Consider the following 19,644-nt stretch of genomic DNA (forward strand, 5'->3'; position numbering starts at 1 on the left):
GAGTCGTACTTGATGATATAAATGACAATAGTCCTGAATTCTCCCGGGAAATTTACTCGGCCACTTTAATTCTCCCTCCAAATTCGATAATCGGTGCTGGCACATTGGTAACCTCGGTTTCAGCAACTGATAAAGATATTGGTAGCAATGCAGAGCTAATATATTCAGTAATAACTCAAACATATACAAACTTTTTTGGCATCTCTGATGACGATGCTGTTGTCGTCGTGAAAGAAGACTTTCCAGTGATAGATGACGTTGTTACCTTCACCATTGGGGCCACTGATGGTGGATTATCTACGAGTGATGACAATGCCATGGTTACAATTACGTTTGTAAGGCCATCACAGGAGATAGGTTTCAATGAAACTGAATATAAATTTGAAGTGGAGGAGAATAGTCTCAATACATACATTGGAAGGGTACAGGCTTACAGTGCTAAAAATACCCAACTACAATTATTCTATTATCTACCATTCAACATTGATGCTATCGCACTGGATAATATAACAGTAAGTATCATCACAGAAAGTCAATCAGTTCTCTGTCTATTTTTGTTATCTAGAGTTAACCCCTTGTTTGATATGTTGAAGAAATGTTCGAATTAAACCGAAATCTCAGGTGACCGTCAAATCTCGCGTGAATGCGATACGTGGTATTTGCGAGAAAAAAATGCCTGGACGATGCTGCAAGCGCCCACGTGCGATAGACAGATTACCAGTGGTGAATTGCTAACTAGTTGTAATTATTTCTCAGTCATACCCCTTTATTCATAGTTTATAATATAGCTTATAATGATCACTGAAAATTTTCAACCAAATGTCATTAAAAATAATTATTATTAATAATAATAATAATAATAATAATAATAATAATAATAAAACTTTTACGTGTCTTATATCACTATCGTTTCATAGTCATAATTCGTAAAACAATAATACCCAACATCAGATTTATTTTTGTCTGTATCAATATTAACTTAATCTATGGATCTTGTTTCTCACATTTTGTAAAAACTATTTGCTTACCTAGGGCGTCATTTCCACCACTGGTGTGTTAGATAGAGAAAGTAGTCCTCAAATGAAATTCAATGTGCTAGCAAGAAGTCATGATGAAGCCGACGGGTTTGCCTTTTCAACTGTAAGTATGAAGAAAGGCCTATAGCACTTCATTTTGTGTGATATATGTGGTTAACGTATTCAGAACAATCGATCAATAATGTATTTTACGAACTCCAAAGTTTTATCTCAAGACTCGGTATCAAAGTGAAAATGAAGCAAACTACTAAATCTACAAACTGAAATTCGATTGCTTTGATTTCAACCATATCATGTTGTATGAGGGGGGTATGGGGTCAACATTTCTACACATGCATTCATCATGTGATCAAAGTTGAACCGCGTTTTTACAAGAACTAGTTAAGACCAATTCATTATGCAATCAAACAAATAAACTGCACTCATATTACCGTAACAATCACCTGGCTATCATAAACACACCGATAACTATTCGTTCTGTGTTTAAATTTCAAGGTGGAAATAAAAATTGTCGATTTGAACGACGAAGTGCCAGAATTTACATTTCCGGTTGATCCAGTATACGTTTTGGAGCCCGGACTTTATGAGAACACTCTCAGTCAATCGTTGATAACATTGAATGCAGACGATAAAGATGCTGGTTTAAATGCTGTTGTTGAATATGCTATTATTGGCGGCAATGAAGGTAGGTTAACGTTATTACGCCTTATTTGCGATCAACGAAAAATTCATACATACATACATACATACATACATACATACATACATACATACATACATACATACATACATACATACATACATACAGTAACACACAGATACATACGTACGTACGTACATACATACATACATACATACATACATACATACATACATACATACATACATACATACATACATACATACACACACACACACACACACACATACATACATACATACATACATACATACATACATACATACATTCACATACATACACACATACATACATACATTCACATACATACATACATACATACATACATACATACATACATACATACATACATACATACATACATACATACATACATACATACATACATACAGAATATGAGATCAGTATTTGTATGCAAATTGAACTCTATTGTACGCATGCAGAATCTAACCAAAACCACGAGTAACAAATATCTCCCCGTGCCAAACTGTGTCCTACTTTCTTTTCAGACGATATATTTGGGATCGACAACTCAACTGGTAGCCTCCAGGTCATTAAAGAAGCCGATAGAGAATATAATGACCATTATGACATTATTGTTTTGGTAAGTCTAACTTATTGCCATCTCTAACATTGAATTATAGTGTGTTGTTTAGTATTTTCGAGGTTATGATATAGTATGAACATGAAGATGCTTCTCTTATGCTGGCAAAGTTTTCTTCTAGGACAAAATCATAAGTGAGAAGACATCTTAACTAAAAATAGCGCCAGCAATGATTTGTGTGTAAGTTTTCTTGAAAGGCAAGCGTGTGTGTGTGTGTGTGTGTGTGTTGCGATACTTCAAAGGCAAAGATTGTACAGCGCATATGGAAGAAATAGGCATCATGCTGTACACTGATTGGTTGTACATCCTCTCGAGTCAAATGACACAGCACTCCGACGTGTTCTGAAAGTATCTAACTTTCTTCCTAAGGCTTGTACTTACCTCATAATTGTTTTACTACTTCTTATTTCCGTTCATTTATTTCAGGCAAAGGACCATGGAGAGAACCCCCTAAATTCAACCGTTGCTATATCGATAGATATTCTAGATAAGAATGATAATGCACCAAACATAACAAGCAAGTTTACAGAGACAAATATCCTAGAAAACATCTTGAATGGCACAGAGGTGAGGATATGTCATTTGATTGCAGCACTTCATCGGTATTTTTCCAAGTCGTTTAAACTAGTAATTCTTGTTAAAAACATGAATTAACGTAAATAGAGAGGGGATAACTAGCGTTAGTGCAAGTATATACCGACGATCTTACATTACAAATCTGACACAGGCGTCATTATGCAAATAAAGGTGTGCTTATCTTCCATGTTCTATGCATACAGAGTAGCTAGTACAAAATGGGTTACATGTTGGACCCACTATATCTTATACCTTAAGTGTGGACTGTTGCAATTTATAACACATCATTTGCATACAACCTTCAGTGATTGGCTTAGACTGTGTCACGTGATATGGACACATAGTGATCTCAATTTGCAGTGTTCGTTTGCCATTTCCCCCATAACAGTAACACGGAAGTGCTACCGGTGATTTGCGTTGACTCTAGAAAGAATATGTGGGGATATGAATGCGATATCTTGTAACACACTTGTTGCCTTATTTGGGCACTAGTAAACGTCATATTACCCCTCGTACTGCTATGTACCAAATATTTCCCTCGGATTTCAGCCACATGGAATAGTAGCTAAATAACAGCCCTCGGGTTAATCGACGTATACAAGTGCCCTCATAGCCAGGCAATATGTTTATCAGATATTTTAGCATATTAGTGAATATCTTTATTTTATCTTCAAATTGAAGGTAGCCTACATAACAAGCACTGATGATGACATTGGTGACAATGCAGCTATTTCATACCAACTTCTAGATGATTCAGATGCCTTCTTTAACATCGATGGTAGGTGTTCATTTATTTCTGTAAAGTCAAATAACATTTATTAGTACATATCATATCTTGCCAGCCAAACCATCCGACATAATAACCACTGTTATACGTTAGACCATATCGGAATATTTATTGATCGAGTTACTACGGTTTTATACAATGTGCTGACTAAAATTTTCATTATAATTTCATAATATTCTTAATACTCATATTATTTGGACCACAGACAAAAAAGGAACTATAACATTTTTAAAAAATAACATTATTTTTTTTTCTTTTCAGCAAAATTAGGTTCAATCAGAACGGCCAAGACGTTGGACCGAGAGACAAAAGATATTCACACCATTAGCGTTGTTGCTATTGACAACGGATCACCCATCAGAATGTCATCTACTGCATTGTTTATTGCGTTTATCGTAGATGACAGTAATGACAATGCTCCACAGTTTCAAGACACCCCATACTACGCACCTATACCAAAGGATTCCCCAGTAAGATCATTGGTATTTCAAGTGTTGGCCACGGATGAAGATATTGGCAACAACAAGGTGTTGTCTTATAATATAATTGGTATGTATCTTCGAAGTACATATTTTAAACATTATTTCGAAGTTTTCATTTTTTTTATTATTGGGCATCTTTATGTCACATTCATTTGAATATATTTGTTGGTTTTAGCGGGTAATCTGAATTAGTGTGAAATGCAGTAAAATAATTGATGTTAGACTGATGGTTTTATACTTATTATTAGTTGGTGGAAACTGTAGTCACGATGCATTTGAAATAAATTCGACAACCGGTGAACTACGGACTACACATGATTTGTATGGTGAACTGAGTGGGTCATGTACCATCGTTGTAAGGTGTGTGGACAACGGAACAGAACCATTGGCTTCTACTACAACGGTAATATATTAATTTAAATATCTTTGTAATTGATTTGTTTGATATATCGATTATCGCCGGGTCGAAATATACCGAACGACAGGGATGCTTGCCCAGTGAGTCATTTGCCCTTCTATTAATTCACGTTGTCTAAGTGAAGAACAGCAATCTTCATAGGTGGACTACCACAGCCAAGGAAGGTTTCATTTTGTTCGCAAAATGTTAGACAAAATGTATAAAGTCTTCTTAGATTACAGCTTCATCTCACATAGTCATACTCGTAAACAACTCAAAACATCGGCTTTCAAAAAATAAAATTCAGAATCTTTTATCTTCATTTCATGTAGGTTGAAGTTGATATCATTGAAGTGAACTACCCTCCACGATTCCAGTCGCACACCTATAAAGGAACTATCGCCGAGAATGCTGCCATAGGAGACTTAGTTCACACTACACCTACTCCCAAACCGAAGGCTGTGGATAATGATGTAGGGTCAAATGCCGAGATCATTTATGAAATTATAGACGGAAATGATGCTGGTGCGTGAAAGGGTTGTTGGCGTCTCTAGTCGGCGCTTGGCTTGTTGCTTGCAAGCTGCATAAGTACATCGACGTAATCAAATCAACAAACAATCTAGTCCTAGCCAACTTTGCACAAAATGGCTAAATCACGGCGTAAGCGTTATGGGTTGGCTTCAATTGCTATTCACTAACATGCGTTGTGTATGTTGGTAAACTACATATGCTTGGGCTTTTTTGTAAATTCAAATTTCTAATTATTGTTATAATCCACTTCCCAAGTCAGCAGTGCCACACCCAATGCCCAGAGAAAAAATGGTAATTTACTCAACATAACCAATGAAAGTAGGCTTGATTACCTTCGCAGAAAGCCTATGATTTGGTGATAAACACTTTGACAACGTATTTCATTTTCATCAGATACTATATTCTTATACCAATCTGACGAAAAATGTTAATCATCTGAAATTCTTACAGATTTGTTTTCGATTAACCATCAAACCGGGGAAATATCTGTAAAGAATGTGTTGGATAGAGAAACCATCGACTTCGCGGCCTTTACAATCACTGCCCATGATGCAACACAAGATCCGAAGTCTGCCACTGCGAATGTCTCGATAACGATTGGTGATGTAAATGATAATGGTCCTAAACTTCCAAGAGAACAAATGATTGTTGTGCCTCAGGTAAATGATTTTGCGTTTTTTCCTTGACACTGTTTTAGATATAGTTTACTGAAGCAACTTTGCTAAAATGTTAATTAAAAGAAAGTGCATATACATGTCTATATTGGGCTGTTTGTGCAGGTATATGGTTCGTTACAGTTGCCATCAATTTGGTTGTTGTACGGAATATTTCGGAACAATATGTCGAATACTTGTTCTTTTTTTAAATAAAGTCAAAGGGTGGGTATGTACATGTGTATGTGTCGCGTGTTGTTGTCTTCATGTTACATTTTCTGTGGAAGTTGTTGAAACGTGTAGAATATTTCAGTATTACTATTCTCCCACAGAGTTCCCGGCCAGGATTTACAGTTGTAACACTTAATGCCAGTGACGCTGATTTGGGCAGGAACGCCGAATGTTCGTATTCTTTTGCCAATGTACGAATACAACACTTGGGTTCTGTACCACCTGAAGACTACTTCGCTTTACATCCAACACAAGGAATGATAACAACCAAAGCTAATTTGTACAATTTGAACTTGACATCTACCATCATACTTGAGGTAATTACATGTTCACATTCATCTTCAAATCGCATTGTACACAAATGATAGGAATAAATTATCTATATGTGGGAGAGAGAGAGAGAGAGAGAGAGAGAGAGAGAGAGAGAGAGAGAGAGAGAGAGAGAGAGAGAGAGAGAGAGAGAGAGAGAGAGAGAGAGAGAGAGAGAGTAATGCATGTATTGTAAACACTGTAAATATAATATGATAAGTCATGGCTACAAATAGATACGCTACCTAGAAAAGGCAGAGATGACCATTCTTGAAACAATTGTGCAGCCATGATCACGTGTCATCCTGTTTATTGACTCAAGTGTTTTTTCCTTTGAAATCGCCAGTCAGTGAGAGCATTGGCGCCTATTTGTGTATACGTAACTGCAACATTGTTTTACTAGAATGGTAATCAATCAATAGCAGACACAACACTTCAGACTGCATGTGTTGTTAGGGTGAGGGTTTGTTTTTTTTTGTTTCTCATCTCCAATGGAATAGTCAGGTGGGTCGGGCGGGCGAAATAAAAAAAAAGGGGGGGGCAAGAAAAAAAATATGTATTTTTTCAGTTCTATTCTCTATCCTTTCTGTCCTGTTAGTCTCTATACAACTTCATTTCTCTTCTCTTTATTGAATTCCTTGTTATAAGTCTCTTTCCTTCATTTTAGCAAGGTTGACAAGTCTGTAGAACAACTTTGTAAGAAGATGATTAAATACTTATCATCCTGATGGGTGTATATCTGTAGCCATGAACTATTGTGTGATTTTATCAGGAGTACTAATACATTCGTCCTATTAATCAAAGTGGCATTGCCATCGCTAACAATAAATGTTTTCAAGTTATCCAATTTGAACTTTAGTATGTAACTTTTTGAAACACCTACGTGATTGTCATCAGTGTGCTAGATGAATTTTCATTTACATAAACCATTACTCCTATGAAACATTTTTCTTCAGTGTGAACTTGTCAAAATAATCCACCAGATAACATGTAAACATTTCTAGAACTCAGAACCCCTTTGGGATTTACTGTTTAAAAGTAATTAAAAGTAATAATGTAAACATCGGAATGTCTTCAAAGGTCATGCATGTCATGGGTCATGACACGATATGGAGTCGGTCATTTCCCTGATAATACAACTGATTTCAAGCTAAAAACTGGTCAAGAAATTAGGAATGCAGTATGACTTTTACCAATTTTAAGCATAATTTTGAAAATGATGGACATATTCTGAGCTATTATTAAATTGCAGCAAGATGTACCGCGTGACAGTATTAATTTTGAGCCCTGTCCCTCATCAAATCTCAACGACTTCTGCCATGATGAAAGACACATGCTGCTCTGACGTAACAAAGGGGTTGGGTGGGTGGGTGGGTGAGAGGGGGGGGGGTTAGACGGTGGTGTTCTGCCAAGGTTTCCAACAAGTGGGGACACAGGCCCCTTGGTTCCAAAAAGTGGTGTCATTTGACAGGGAGTGGGGTCAATTATTATTGTCTATGAAATATTCATATAAATTATCTCAGACCACTATAGAGATACTGTGGTCTGAGATATTCCATTACGTATAGACCATTACCTAACTACATAAAAAAATTCCATTCATAATAACAGTTCCCAGTAAGCTATTTTTTGAAAATTGTGTACTACACATTACACCTTAGAAAAAGAAGGCAATTAAGATTATGTAATTTTAAGTTATATATATATATATATATACATATATATATATATATATATATATATATATATATATATATATATATATATATATATATATATATATATATATATATATATATATATATATATATATATATATATGAATGATATATTGTTTAGAAAGATTGGACAGCCAGGTAGTCACAATTTTTAATCTGAATATCAATGAATAGCAGTGCTAAAATTTATAATTCCCTTTTTTCAGACAAGGACAATGAACAACTTCAAAATAAGTCACAGTGAACATATGATTGAATAAAAACTTTGAGAAATCCTAAACTTGTAACCACTTGTTTCATTTTTAAAATTGTTAGTACACTGCTGTGTTTATCATTCCGTCTTCAAATTCATGACATTTTTAAGAAAAAAAATCCCTGACTTTAAAAAGTACCAAATGTGAACGAAAAACTTACAAATAATAGTCAAACAAACTTTAAAATAATTTATTTTTTATTAATTAACCGTTACTGGCTGTGTATCATGATTTGGTCCTGCTATATCAAATGACAGCATAGTTACGTACCGTAAACTTGCTGACATTAGGTGTCCTTGAAACTCAGAACTTGAATCTTTAACTAAAACTATCAACAAAGTCAAAGTTGGGATGCTCTGTAAATATTACATCAATTTTTTTCTGATTTGCACAACAAGTTCGTTCTTCATGTCTGACCGGGCGCACATGCATCGGCCGTCTATAGTAGCCATGCCAGTGATTACGCATTGATTCAGTGCCCAACATTCACATGTGTCACTAGCACTGTCAACATCATGCAACACGATCCCCTTTTTCGGAATCAAAATACACATGTACTCATTTAATTTAACCCATCAACAAATGAAAATCACAACCTGTCCCATAAATTTGGTTCACGAAGGCTTCTGAGCTGTGGCATGGGAGATAGATGTTCCGGTAGCAAGTTCAGTGTTTCGCACACGTCAGTGATTAGGTCAGAGGTCACGACAGTGACAGTAGGCAAAACATGTGACGAGAGACGTCCATTTCGACGTCTCATCTAATCCCTCTAATGTTTTAATTTGTAGATTAAGTTTATCAAAGTTGATCTTTTTGTGGCATTTTTTATGTTAACAATAGAACTGCGCGTTGTCACTGTATCTTATATGATGTCAACAAAACTTTCCCTTACGCAGTCAGTATACTTCTTGTGGGATTCACGTCGAGTCAGAGCCTGGCCTGGTCCGGCCGTGGACTTAGATAATTTTGATGTCTGCCGTAAAATGAATGCGCCAAAGCGACGCAAGGTGGGAAAATTATTGCTTCATTTGTAATTTTAGGGGGCCAATGTCGCAAGGTCGTGGCCTCGGCAGAACTGGCCTAAGACGCCATGGGGAACCTTACAATTTGCTGTGCTCAGGGGTCGGTCGGAAATAAAAAAACTTTTTTTTTTCTGATGTCGGAGCTGCAAATTAGGGTCGGTCGGGAGATGAGAAACAGAAAAATAAAAAGGGCCGCCCTTATATCAAGACAACACACACAATGTCTGGGGCATTACTCTAAATAAATGATGTCTTCAGCAAATAAACCACATCGGCAAGTGTTACATTGTAACTTTCTGTCTATACCAACAAATATTGATACTTGTTACACAATATTTTCAATGAGGTCTCTACTCAGTGGCATAAACCACAGACAAGTATTAAGTATCAAGTATCGCCTTACTTGTCTGTGCATAAACTAACTGACTGCCTTCCATACGGAAAAAAAGTCAGTCGTTCGATTGTTTTTTCTTACAGAAATTACCAAAATGACCATACATGGTACTTCATGTAAAGTCCATTAATTATGCAAATAACTCATTTAAATCGAAAACTAAACTACACCAATAGGATCTATAGGATATACGTTTTTGCTATCATCGGCACATGTGCAAAATTAGATGATAGTGAATGCTTCTAATGAAATTACTAATCTAACACACACACACGCACATACATACATACATACATACATACATACATACATACATACATACATACATACATACATACACACACACACACACACACACACACAGACAGACAGACAGACAGACAGACAGACAGACAGACAGACATTACTAAAACATAACATTCCCTTACGGAAGATAAAAATAACCAAATACCATTGATACAATGACGTTTCCACTAAATAGCATAGTCAAATTGAAAGTTGATGACATGTTCAGTTATCAGGAGGTTGAGCAGGTTGTACTTTAGACAATGTAATAATGTTGGATATATAACTAACCATAAAGTTTTGGTTTACCTAACTTGTAAGCAGAGAATGAACTTTTTATTCGCAGTTGATTGTAGTTGCAGACAACATCGTGGATATACTATCAGGTTGGGGCCTTACGTCAACATGGCTGACCGTTCTGTTCACCTTTGAGTATACACCTTCCTGCAGGCAAAGTAAGACTTTAACAAATATGTTTGGACAAGTCAGGAAAGAACTCTAAACTACCGGATTAATTCCATCAAAATGATGTCGATATTTACTCTTTTACATCCCTTATCCAATCAAGATATTATGAAACAGCTGTAAAACAGGTTTAACGTTTACCAGGATTGTGAATGCCAGTTCGTTAGTTATATGAGACAAAGTGATTGGTTGGGATATATAAAGATTAGCTGTACATGTTCAAATGTTTAAAATGTCTTGAAATTATCAACTCTAATCAAAGTGTGATATCTGGACAGTCATTGGCTGACCTACAAATGTTATTTTAAACACAGATAACTAACAAGTTAGTTATCTGTGTTTTAAAAGTTGTATCATAGACCCTCCACCAACGATTGCATAAAACGTTAAAAAAGGAGGGAAATGACAATGATTTAGTGATACAATTGCACATAATTTGAGCACAGATACATTTAAGTTGAACCTAACACTTTCTCCTACACCACTGTGTCTTTAGGTGAATACTATACTGATCTGGCTGGGGATAGTCCACGACGAAGTGTCCTAGATGTGATAATTGAACCCTTGAAAAATGGTACAAAGCCAATACCAAAGTTGCTGTATAACATACAAGAAGGAAACATACGGGTAATAGACACAGTAGCCTTCGAATTTGTATTTCAAAATATATTTTGTCATTTGAAGATTTTACCATAGCTGTATTTCCTTATGCTTAGAGAACCAAGGAAAGACTTTTTCACCAACTCTGAAACGCGCGACGTCACTAATATAAAGTTATAAAATTAACAAACCTTGCCTAGAAGAGGACTTATTTACACCGGAGCGAGGCATTGTGGGAGACACAGAGTTAACAGCTAAACACCTAGTGAACCAAAAGTGTCATTAAAGTTTGGGTGATGATTAATTAAAAGAGGCGTTAGCTCATAACATGGTTTTGTTTCCCATAGTGCCACACCCTATCCAGATTTGCCAATTTTACAACTCTATTGTAGAGAAGTCAAGCGATAAAAAATTCATAAAAATGACTTTTCTGAGTTCATTATAAGCATAATGGAATGCAGATAAGATAAAAACAGCATCTCCAATATTTCCTGTTGTTTCGGCAGTTTGTGGTATCCTTTAAGAGTTTCATATGACAAGCAATGAAAACCACGTTATTCTATCGGTGAAATAATTATATATATACTTATTTAGGATGTATTTGCCATTGATGGTAACACAGGAGTTCTATCAGTGAAATAATATATATATATATATATATATATATATATATATATATATATATATATATATATATATATATATATATATATATATATATATATATATATATATTTAATATTTATGATGTATTTGCCATTGATGATGACACAGGAGTTCTGTCAGTGAAACAATATCTATTTATTTATGATGTATTTGCCATTGATGATAACATAGGAGTTCTATCAGTGAAATAATATATATATCTATTTATTTAGGATGGATTTGTCATTGACGTTGACACAGGAGTTCTGTCAGTCAATGACTTTCTTGATGTTCGAATGTATAACTTGACAATAACTGTTAAAACAGAAGATCCTGCAAATGGCATTGGGTGAGCTCTGTTTTAGTCACATTATTACAACTTTTTTATTTAAATTAATCGAAATTATGTTGTTTGAGAGAAACAACTTTAACATCGAAAACGAACGGGTCCTTTGAATACTCTGTATATTTGATTATAATGCCCTTGAATGTCATTTCTAAACTTTTGCAACTAATTATGAATCGAATCTTCCTTTTGTAGATCCTGTTATGTATTAATCGATGTTCAGCCAGTCCCTACTACCACACATACTGTATCAACTGTCACACGAATAGGTAAAAATTGCATTAATGTAAAACACATTATTTGTTTGAATATTTGAAATATTTTATAGACAGTATGTATGTATGTATCTATGTATGTATGTATGTATGCATGAATGTATGAATGAATGAATGAATGAATGAATGTAGGCATGTACGTACATATGTATCATCGCAGCTTTAAATGTGTGCTGTGATTCCTTTTCGGTCATTTCACTTTACAATTTCACGACTACTACTGGTTATTTTGTATGTTTAGAATGTCTCTAATCTATTTGAGTACTTATAAATACTCCTATAGAAGTCTTCTACCGTTTGATTTGCCATCAATGCGTCACCAGATACTAATCTCGCACTCTGATTGAGCGGACGAGAGCCCTGTAGATATGAGGGGTTATTTTTCACCAACAGACCTACTGTTTGCTTGTTGAATCATGTTGTTGTAAAAAACAAAAACTCTGAGACATTCCGAAATCCAGCATTAATTTGTCTTTGGGTTTAGTTATCTAACTTCATTTCTTAGATGTATAACCTTCTTTCTATTGAACATTTATTTATTGCAATTCTTCCCTATTTTGAGTATGAAGCGTAGATTCAATACATCTCGCCTAATGTAATATGTATTATCTCGTCTCTCATGTCATAGGTGACAACCAACCAGAATGTGTCAATGATAACCTTATTATCATAATCGTTGTATCAACCGTGGCAGCGCTGTTATTTATACTCCTGGTCACCATAGCTACTATTTGTTATTGGCTGAAGTAAGTCTTCTCATGTAGCTCTTTGTCCCAACGCTGGTGAAAATGTGAAATAAATAACATATAAGATTGTATATATTGTATATATGTGCTAACAGTATGAATGAATTATATATATATATATATATATATATATATATATATATATATATATGCTTCAAATGTTACCTTTGGCCATCTGTCCATAGCAAAGAAAATGATATAAATGAATACATCAGCCACTCATAGGAAAACTATTACAGATCCCTGAGAGAGCTTCCTTCCTAAATAAAAATGCTTCGTAGCAGAGGAGGCGGGAAGGGTGCAGAGCATGATGGGTAAAAACAACTGTACACTTCGATGTGTGGTACGTGTACAGTGGTGGCTGGCTCAGTGCTCACCAGCCGTATTTTGGGGCATTTTCAACTCGCCATAACTATCACAACAATTCATGATTTTGGATACTTTAAAAGCAAAAATCTCGACTGATATTTCTCCCTCCGTGCTAGAAGAATCGATTTCGGAATTATTGATAGGATTACTGTGATTTTTCGGCGATTTCGTGAAGAATACTTGACCCCGCTAGCTGAGGTCGGAAATTTCGGCCCGGTTTTTCGCCCAAAATTTACAAATTTTGCAAAATAGATGTATTCTTGTGTACTTTTAAATGGTTATTGTTAGAAATAGACAAGGTCTGTTCAAGATTTTCGATAGAAAGCGAGTGATCCGACCCATAGTCGAAGGTGACCTCCATTGACAAGCGATGTGATGTGACTAGTCGAGCTTCTCACAACTTGCTCAACTACTAGTACTACAGTAATTAATCTACACGAAAGGGTCTGTTTTCGCACATGTTGAGATATTTTCAAGTTAAATGTAACTTGCCAAATTCGATATCACCCTTCAATCGTGTGTAATAGTGACACCAGAATAAAGGCAACTCGCGTAAGCAGGTCGTATTTTTGAGTGCAGTGTCCTGAGTAGTCTCGCTGCCAGACTCGAGACTATCGTCCCTAATCTGTTTATGTATACCGAGCGGCGCAGAGACCAGTCGGGGCTGTCTACCTTCAAAAATACAAACATTGCTCAAAACATAATAAATAAATGAATGAATAAATAAATAAATAAATAAATAAATAAATAAATAAATAAATAAATAAATACAATAACAACAAGACTTCGCCTTTATATCATAAAGTTTTCTATTGCCATAAATTGTACGAGTCTCTCGGTTTCGCGGCATATTTTAATCCGACATGGTTTTGCTCACTTGTCTGACAACGCGACAAACATGTGTAGCAAAATGTGTTCAGGCTACGTAAATTGTGGTAACGTATGATGAGGTATTTTTGATCATCATCATGTAAGCATTGCGAAATATTATATAACTAGCAAGGTAGATGTAATATATGTAATTTTGAGCTGGAATGACGAGATTTGTAGATACCGACATATATCCTTTGATACTTTGAGTGATTGGCATGAAAGCTATTTGAAAAGGAAAATATTCACTACATGGATTCGTATTAATACGAGTGTTATCTGGCCTTGGTTCGAGGTCTCAATATTGTCTATCATACAAATTTGTAATACATGACGTTGTTGTACATTAATTTTTTAACAATTAGTTTGTAAAATGTAAGCTAAATTATTTCTTTAGCAATCATCAGGGGGTAGGAAAGGGGTTTACGTTAAATTACATTCAGGTCTTTTTCTCACGCGAGACAAATTTATAGAAGTCAACACAGAGATGGTTTAATACGAAACAAAATGTAACATGAAGAACAGAAGAAAGTCCAGATTTGGCACAGCAAATCGACTAGCGATAGCGACGAATCTGAAAATAAACAGAAAAATGACTTGATAAGAGTGAAAAGGGCAAAATTCTAAGGATACAAGAGAAAATGCTGAAAATTGGTGTTATGGGTAACGATCATTGCACGACACGAGAGTGTCAATAAGCACACCCGGCCAGAAAGTGTAGGATAGCCGTTCGCGTGTTATAACTTATATGCATATACGTACTCACAATGGGTCGCCATCTTGAAAACATCGAAAATCAACAAAAAGTAATGACAATTTATACACATTATACGACGGGGTATTGGGAAGATCCCTGCAGAGCAACGAAATTCACAACGATAATTAATAGAAAAGTGAAAAAAGTATACACAAAAACATAATTTTGTGTTAAAACGACCGAGGTGAAAAACCCGGAAATGTAGATATGGCTAACATTGACTTGTCGAGTACCAAAGTTCGAGTTCGTTTTAGACACACTATAAAAACTGAAAACACGATTGCCATGTTGCATTACACTCGTAATGGTCATTTCAAAAAATAGTGATAGTTTGAACGAAAGACTAATGATGCAAATGGTAATAAAACGGATAAAAGCATCGGGTACTCACCGAGGTCATCAGCGTCAGATCAGCGTGTGCTCTATCGCGAAACGGTCACATGGGTGTCACGTGAGACCCCTTCCAGCCTCCTCTGCTTCGTAGTAAAACTTTGCCAGGTTTCGTAAAATTTTAACATCTCTACTTGAAAAAATAAAAAAATTAACATTATTTTTTTTAATCTATATAGATGAAATGTACTCTTAACAAACTCTTACTGTTATGTTATGTTATGTTATATAACTATGTTTGGAAGTGTAAGACTTGATTGGTAAACGAAACAACGCCCTCTTTGGTGTTAGTGTGTTCCACTGGTTATTATACTTCATCATTCTTATCACATTTTCTTTTACTCATTTCAGTGCACCTTCGCGGAAACGACCTAAATCCAAGAAACCAGCTATGAACAAACCAGAAAAAGTGGTGGTAAGTCATATCGTAAAGTAGAGCAAATATTCCAGGAGTTTAATCTGAAGACACTGATTGTCCTGTAGAAAAGTCCCAGTTATCGTGAATGCGGTACAGCCCATTTCAAGTTGCCGTTCACGGGCTTTTGTTTGATACAACCGTGCAAAAACGAATAGGAAAGTGCATATGCTAGAGTTTACTATTGGGTGAATACAATTTCTTGCGACATTTTGTCCAAATGAAATTAACTATAAAGTGCCACAATACAAACATCACATGCAGACGTCAAAACAATGGCGCCTGCTAGTGTTTATCTCATAACAAACAAAATGTAGCTTGCTATCTTGGTGATCGCTGCACTCCCGGAACAAACAGAACGAAAAAACGACAATAAATGAAGGAATCAGTTCTTAATCAGATTGATAGCACCCCAACGATTTTTTCGAATGTGAGTAGCACACCTTTTTCAATCCAAACTTTGTCGTCTGAATGCACATGGCCCATAGTTTTAATTATATGTAAGGTCATCTAAGCTTGTCTTGTTGTTATTAAGAGCTCTGAAATAAGCTTTACATATGTATTGTTATAACTTTGATATGACGCAAAAGATATTGCATCATTAGGGATGCCGTCTGACATGACGTTCACGTAATATCATTTTGCAGATGAGAAGAGCCAAAAATATAGAAGAGAACTGGACAGTGCAGTCGCGACCCTTGCCACTGAAACCAGAAAGAAAATCCGTAAAATTTGAAACGACTGACATGAAACATAGCGATGAAATGTTAAGATACTCACAGATGTGGCAACATGTGCGGAATGCATCACACAGTGAACGAACAGGACGAGAATCAAGCATGTACATGAAAATGCCAGATGATGATTACCTGGAACCCTACGATTACGTACGACCAGACCAATTTACTGACAAATCTGTTCCTAAGTTTGAGATTCCAACGCCTGATTATGATGTCAATGAGTCACTGAGGTTGTCAAGGCAAAGTTATCTTCAGCCAGGACCCTGGGTGGCAAAGAACCACTGAATTGTTTCGGCAACTTTGTTTTTAAGTTGAATTGACAGGCTTTTGTGACATTAGAGATTCTGTTGAAATTTATTGAAATTGTATCGTAGGACAGGATGGTTTTTAACAATAATTTGTACTTGTGCTCAAATATTAGGGTAAACACCACAGTTTTTACGCCAGCTCTATGATAAAACTTGTGCTTTGGCCGTGTACTAGTAAGTTTACGAGAGCAATGAGGTAGAGCACAGGGATGGCTCACAATAGAAGTTAACAGATTTCAAAACACATAAATAAACTGGATGTCAAAATTGCGACCCTTGACAGTGTTTGAAATCTAATAGAAGTGTTAATTGCCCGTAGCCGTTAGTCTTGCTGCTAGACGTTCGGGCTTTCTTTCGATACTATAAGCGAACGAAGTTCGCAGTGAGGGCTTGCCATCCTCGATAGCGATGTTCGGTCGTGTGTCGTATTATATTGGAAGAACATCCGAGGTCTAGCAGCTAGACTACGTAGCCGTATGCTTCCTTTCCAAACTGCAATGAATACGTTTGCTTAGTTGTGTTGTTATTGTGCAGTATTACATGAAAACAAATCTGTTTTAGAGGCATTATTTCACTAAATTAGCCCATAGTTTTATTCATAACAATAGTACTATTAAAAAGAAAATATTCATGCAAACTTTGAACCAAGAACTTTGAGAAGAAATCCACACCCATATACAGATATAATAGTAATTCGGTTTGTAACTGCATTCGATGTTTAGTCTGTGTGAGGAATAGATTAAACCTAAGACTCACAGAAGAGACTACACAGAAGAGCACTAGCGATATCAAGCAAATATGCGACAGTCCTTACGAGCTTCGATAATCACCGTGTTCATATTTTTCTGAAAATCATCAACAATAGGAACATCAAAGCTCTCTTTTTATTCTGGTCTCAATTTGTATATTTTTTATTGACAATTTAACAAGTAGTCTCTACATCCTGTCCAGACTATGCTAGCGTCCGTCGCTTCTCTGTTATTGAAACATCGCCATTCATGAATGGTTGTAATTACTTCTATTTACCATTGATTAACTTGATTGCTTGTCTTTACTCAGTTTTAGAAATCACTTCCTGGGGTTTTTTGCATTTGATAAGTTACAAATATGGATTTAGTCTGTTTTGTTTCACATTGTTTTTCAAGTAGAAACACGTGTTGTTTTATTAATGTGTATCCCAAATAAATGTAAATGTCTCATCAACATGGCCACTCTGACTTTAGTTGTATCAGATATATTCAAATCTTGATACAGTGTGTGTGGAGCCTGAATTAAAATACTCATTATGTACCAGTCACGTTTGGCTTGGTTTCTGCATGGCGGTATATGGGAAGACTCTACTTATGCCTCCATAGTTTCGGGTACTCTCATTGTTGCAATTTCACTGCATGACTTGTAGCATATGCAAGATAACAATTCATTGGTCATTTCAATGATAATTGGTGTACGTCTTTATATTGCTATGGACTTTAGCTTAAGTGAGTACCAGAAGAGTACGCTAATTGGTGTAAACGTGCAGCCTGAGTGAACAGAACACCAACTGTCGCAGTTTTCGGACAGACCCTGTCTTCGGACAAATAATGACTCGTCCACGATCGTCAACACTTGCTCCGAAATTGCCATATTGTCACACTCTAGCATTCATACGAAAAACCAAGTGATACAAAAGCTTTGATTTAACATTAATTTTGTCGTGCCAGTTTTGAGAGCATTGATGTCGGCGATCACAAAGTTACGGTCATTTTGCCAAAGCAAAGTACGTTCACTGGTAGAGATATTTTCCAAAATAACCCTCCACTTGAACTTCGAGTGCTCTTTGCCAAAATGACCACATCTCATTTCAAGTGATGATTCCCAACACGACCACCACCAGCAAAAACTCAACACGGTCAATTAAATAGTAACATTTGCGTCAATCGTAAACATACCTGGACTTATGTCAACTCGAAAATAGTCAAGGCAGAAAATCCTACAAAGATCGAGGGGAATTTTCTTCCGATAACGAACAAGTAAGCGGTTATTTTGAAGGTGACAAAGGTGCACATAATAGTTTATTCGAGTTACTCACGAACTGTGCGAGTCAGAAAGGACTCTTTATCACGACCATAACAATAAACTGTCCACCTGAATTGTTGTCAGTACAAAATGTCACGCTTTATGAAAGCCGGATATCAATGGAGTCGTTAACCCTCCTTTTTGATGACAATGTCACTATTGAAAAGTTGGACGCTTTGAGGAGACCCCAATCTCTGATAGTAGTTTATAAACCAACTAAACACTGCAAACCCTTCCAAGTTTTGAGTTCGCTTGAACTTTAATTGTATTAGTCCAGCTATAAATACTTCAGTTGCATTTTGTTTCGCATATCACAAAGCATTGTATTCATGTACCACAATGTCAGCCTGGTATAGCATTTTTAAACTGGCACTGTGTACATGATCACATTTGACCACATCCTCTAATTCAAACTTGTGCAGAGGTTGTGTGGTGAATATGAGAGAGAAAGTCCCATCCTTAACCTGACTTTACCCAATGTCATGTTCATATGTTCATCTGGAGGCTGTAGAAAGTTAAAAGTGTGTCGATCACTCCAGGACAAATGTCATGGTCACAGGTATGGTGAAGGTTGGGTAAAGGAGGGTACATTAGCCGTTTTTATATAGTATGGGACAACGCTAATTGAAGCTTTACTCTCATCTGTCTTTTGTAGTTAAGTATAAACTATACTATTTTAATTG

General features: G+C 36.0%; 2 protein-coding genes across 2 annotated transcripts in view; both read left to right on the forward strand.

The window, feature by feature from the left end:
* LOC144447181 (protocadherin Fat 4-like) overlaps positions 1 to 13,790 on the forward strand; it is a 26,202-nt gene extending 12,412 nt beyond the window's left edge. Inside the window, exons 9-25 of the mRNA XM_078137085.1 lie at positions 1 to 512; positions 1,033 to 1,140; positions 1,533 to 1,722; positions 2,247 to 2,341; positions 2,768 to 2,908; positions 3,599 to 3,695; positions 3,966 to 4,253; positions 4,435 to 4,589; positions 4,916 to 5,108; positions 5,565 to 5,773; positions 6,100 to 6,315; positions 10,327 to 10,435; positions 10,942 to 11,072; positions 11,924 to 12,039; positions 12,232 to 12,305; positions 12,940 to 13,057; positions 13,715 to 13,790. The exon at positions 1 to 512 is cut by the window's left edge and continues 844 nt beyond it. Coding sequence (XP_077993211.1) covers positions 1 to 512; positions 1,033 to 1,140; positions 1,533 to 1,722; positions 2,247 to 2,341; positions 2,768 to 2,908; positions 3,599 to 3,695; positions 3,966 to 4,253; positions 4,435 to 4,589; positions 4,916 to 5,108; positions 5,565 to 5,773; positions 6,100 to 6,315; positions 10,327 to 10,435; positions 10,942 to 11,072; positions 11,924 to 12,039; positions 12,232 to 12,305; positions 12,940 to 13,057; positions 13,715 to 13,790 — 2,828 coding nt within the window. The remainder of the gene's footprint in view (positions 513 to 1,032; positions 1,141 to 1,532; positions 1,723 to 2,246; positions 2,342 to 2,767; positions 2,909 to 3,598; positions 3,696 to 3,965; positions 4,254 to 4,434; positions 4,590 to 4,915; positions 5,109 to 5,564; positions 5,774 to 6,099; positions 6,316 to 10,326; positions 10,436 to 10,941; positions 11,073 to 11,923; positions 12,040 to 12,231; positions 12,306 to 12,939; positions 13,058 to 13,714) is intronic.
* A 2,037-nt stretch (positions 13,791 to 15,827) lies between these two features.
* On the forward strand, positions 15,828 to 17,204 carry LOC144447863 (uncharacterized). Its single transcript, XM_078137982.1, has 2 exons — positions 15,828 to 15,858; positions 16,506 to 17,204. Exons 1-2 carry the CDS (start codon positions 15,835 to 15,837, stop codon positions 16,881 to 16,883), a joined length of 402 nt encoding a protein of 133 aa, XP_077994108.1. The 5' UTR covers positions 15,828 to 15,834; the 3' UTR covers positions 16,884 to 17,204.
* The last annotated feature ends 2,440 nt before the right edge of the window (positions 17,205 to 19,644 follow it).

The sequence above is a fragment of the Glandiceps talaboti genome, chromosome 16 (assembly GCF_964340395.1).
Source record: "Glandiceps talaboti chromosome 16, keGlaTala1.1, whole genome shotgun sequence".
Lineage (NCBI taxonomy): Eukaryota > Metazoa > Hemichordata > Enteropneusta > Spengelidae > Glandiceps > Glandiceps talaboti.

Coding starts and splice junctions, on each gene's coding strand:
- LOC144447863 (XM_078137982.1), top strand. CDS start 15,835: ATGAACAAACCAGAAAAAGTGGTG. Junction 15,859..16,505: donor ACAAACCAGAAAAAGTGGTG/GTAAGTCATATC, acceptor ATCATTTTGCAG/ATGAGAAGAGCCAAAAATAT.